The 1,931-nt window shown below is 48.1% G+C and overlaps 1 protein-coding gene across 1 annotated transcript in view; it reads left to right on the forward strand.

Annotated features, from left to right (window-relative positions):
- The first annotated feature begins 1,564 nt into the window (after positions 1-1,564).
- LOC102253816 (pulmonary surfactant-associated protein D) overlaps positions 1,565-1,931 on the forward strand; it is a 38,023-nt gene continuing 37,656 nt past the window's right edge. The window contains exon 1 of the mRNA XM_005871772.2: positions 1,565-1,687. Within this exon, the coding sequence (XP_005871834.2) occupies positions 1,685-1,687 (3 nt within the window). The 5' untranslated portion in view covers positions 1,565-1,684. The remainder of the gene's footprint in view (positions 1,688-1,931) is intronic.

The following is a 1,931-nucleotide window of genomic DNA, read 5'->3' on the forward strand; positions in this document are numbered from 1 at the left end:
GGCAAAGGTTATCATTGTAACAGGAGTGTCTGGGTTGGGTCATAAATAAAATTAGACCCTGTTGTAATGTGGAGTTAGATGAAGGAAACACTATAGTCTGTGTTATAGTGGGATGCTAGGGCATTGAGAGGGAATACTTAATAAGCTAGGAAGTAGCAGTTAATAGAAGCTAAGTTGTATTAAAGTCACCATAAATAGGAGTTTGTCTAGCTACCAGATTAAGATTTGTCAGATAGGCTCTGTGGGGGAGTGGAGAGCAATGATTCAGTTCAGTTCAGCCTCCATGCTGACCCAGATCTCAGGGAGGCACATGAACATCCTAAAATGGGGGTGTTAATAATGAGTTTTATCATTTGAGGCACAAGAGGCTCTACTATAGGATATTGCTTCCAAAATTACAGTATAGCCCTCGCTGGTTTGGCTCAGAGGATAGAGCATCAGCCTGTGGACTAAAGGGTCCCAGGTTCGATTCCAGTTAAGGGCACATGCCATGAGTGTGTGCTTGATCCCAAATAGGGGGCATAAAGAAGGCAGCCAATCAATGATTCTCTCATCATTGATCTTTCTATCTCTCTCCCCTTCTCCTTTCCTCTCTGAAATCAATAAAAATATATTTAAAAAATATATATTGCAGTATGAGAAACAACCATCTCATAAAGCCAAAGAAATGGGCATTATAGCCTCTACAATACACAAGGGGATGCCACAGCAGCAACTACACCCAGGAGCAGTCGGCACCACCAATAGAGTGGCCAAAAGAGAGCATTGCAGGCATAGGCAGCTGGTGTGTGGACCTAGGCAAAGGCTTGATGCAAGAGATGAAGCCACAGGGATCTAGAAGGGAGCGGAGATGACAACAACAGCAGTAGGGAAGGCAACTGCTCCATGGCCACTGGAAGTCAGAGTTTCCTGGGGGAAGCCCGCAATAGAGTATCAGCAGCTAAGGGGTCCAAACTGCTTCCTAGAGCAATACACAGAGGAAACACCAGCTAAGGAAGTGGAGAGATGAAGGCAAGGATGTAAGGACTCCATCCCATAAAAAGCAAGTGAGGAACTCTCCAAGATCTAGATCAGGAAGCAAAAGAGTAACCCCTGCAGGTGGCAGCTCCCCAGCCACTGTCCTCACAGAATGCTGCAGCCTCTGCAACCCCTCTAGCTCCTCCACCCCTGCCCAGAAATGCCAAGAAGCTTCCAGCTCTTTCCCACTATCTGGGTAGTAATGTTGAGGTGAAGGACAAAGAAAAGTTGGTTCAGCAAGCCCTGCTCTTGAAATATGCAAATGCATATGCTTTTGCAATAGTTGTAGGTTATTGTGCAACTTGCTTCCTCATCTGCCCCTCACTCTGCTTCCCTGGCTTTGTTCTTCTCAGGACCTCGGAATCGTGAATATCTGTAAAACCCAGACACTGATGATGCCGCTTAAGGCACAGAGCTCAGTGAGGTGCAGATGAGGTCATGCACTGAGGGTGCTCTGTAAACTCTAAGGTGACATGTGTATAGTGGCAAGTTTCCAGAACCCAGGTGGGGGTGAAAATCAGTGAGGCAACAAGGAAGAAAATTGTCTAAAAGAGTTCTTAAAAGACCAACGCCTGGTGGCTCAGGTTGCAGGGCAGCATAAGTAGCCTGTGCCTGTGGGCCAGGGAAGCGCTCATTTGCCTGGAGACCCTGAGCCCTCAAGGAAGCAATGGTGAGTGTCAGTGCCGGCCTCTCTTTTTGTTTTCTCTGTGTCCAACGAATGTCCCCCTGCCCATTTGCGGTGCTCTAATGTACTGGTGTTGAGGAAGACAGGGTCTATGTAGCTCCTCTGCTCTGGGGGGTGTGGGTGTGGGCGAGACAGGGCAGCCTAGTGGGGGAAGAAGGACCATTCTTCTGCCCCTCACTCTGCTTCCTTTGCTCAGTGGTAGATTAGCCTTCTGGGCTGGGGGGGGGGG

This window comes from Myotis brandtii, unplaced genomic scaffold (genome assembly GCF_000412655.1).
Source record: "Myotis brandtii unplaced genomic scaffold, ASM41265v1 scaffold356, whole genome shotgun sequence".
In the NCBI taxonomy this organism is placed as follows: domain Eukaryota; kingdom Metazoa; phylum Chordata; class Mammalia; order Chiroptera; family Vespertilionidae; genus Myotis; species Myotis brandtii.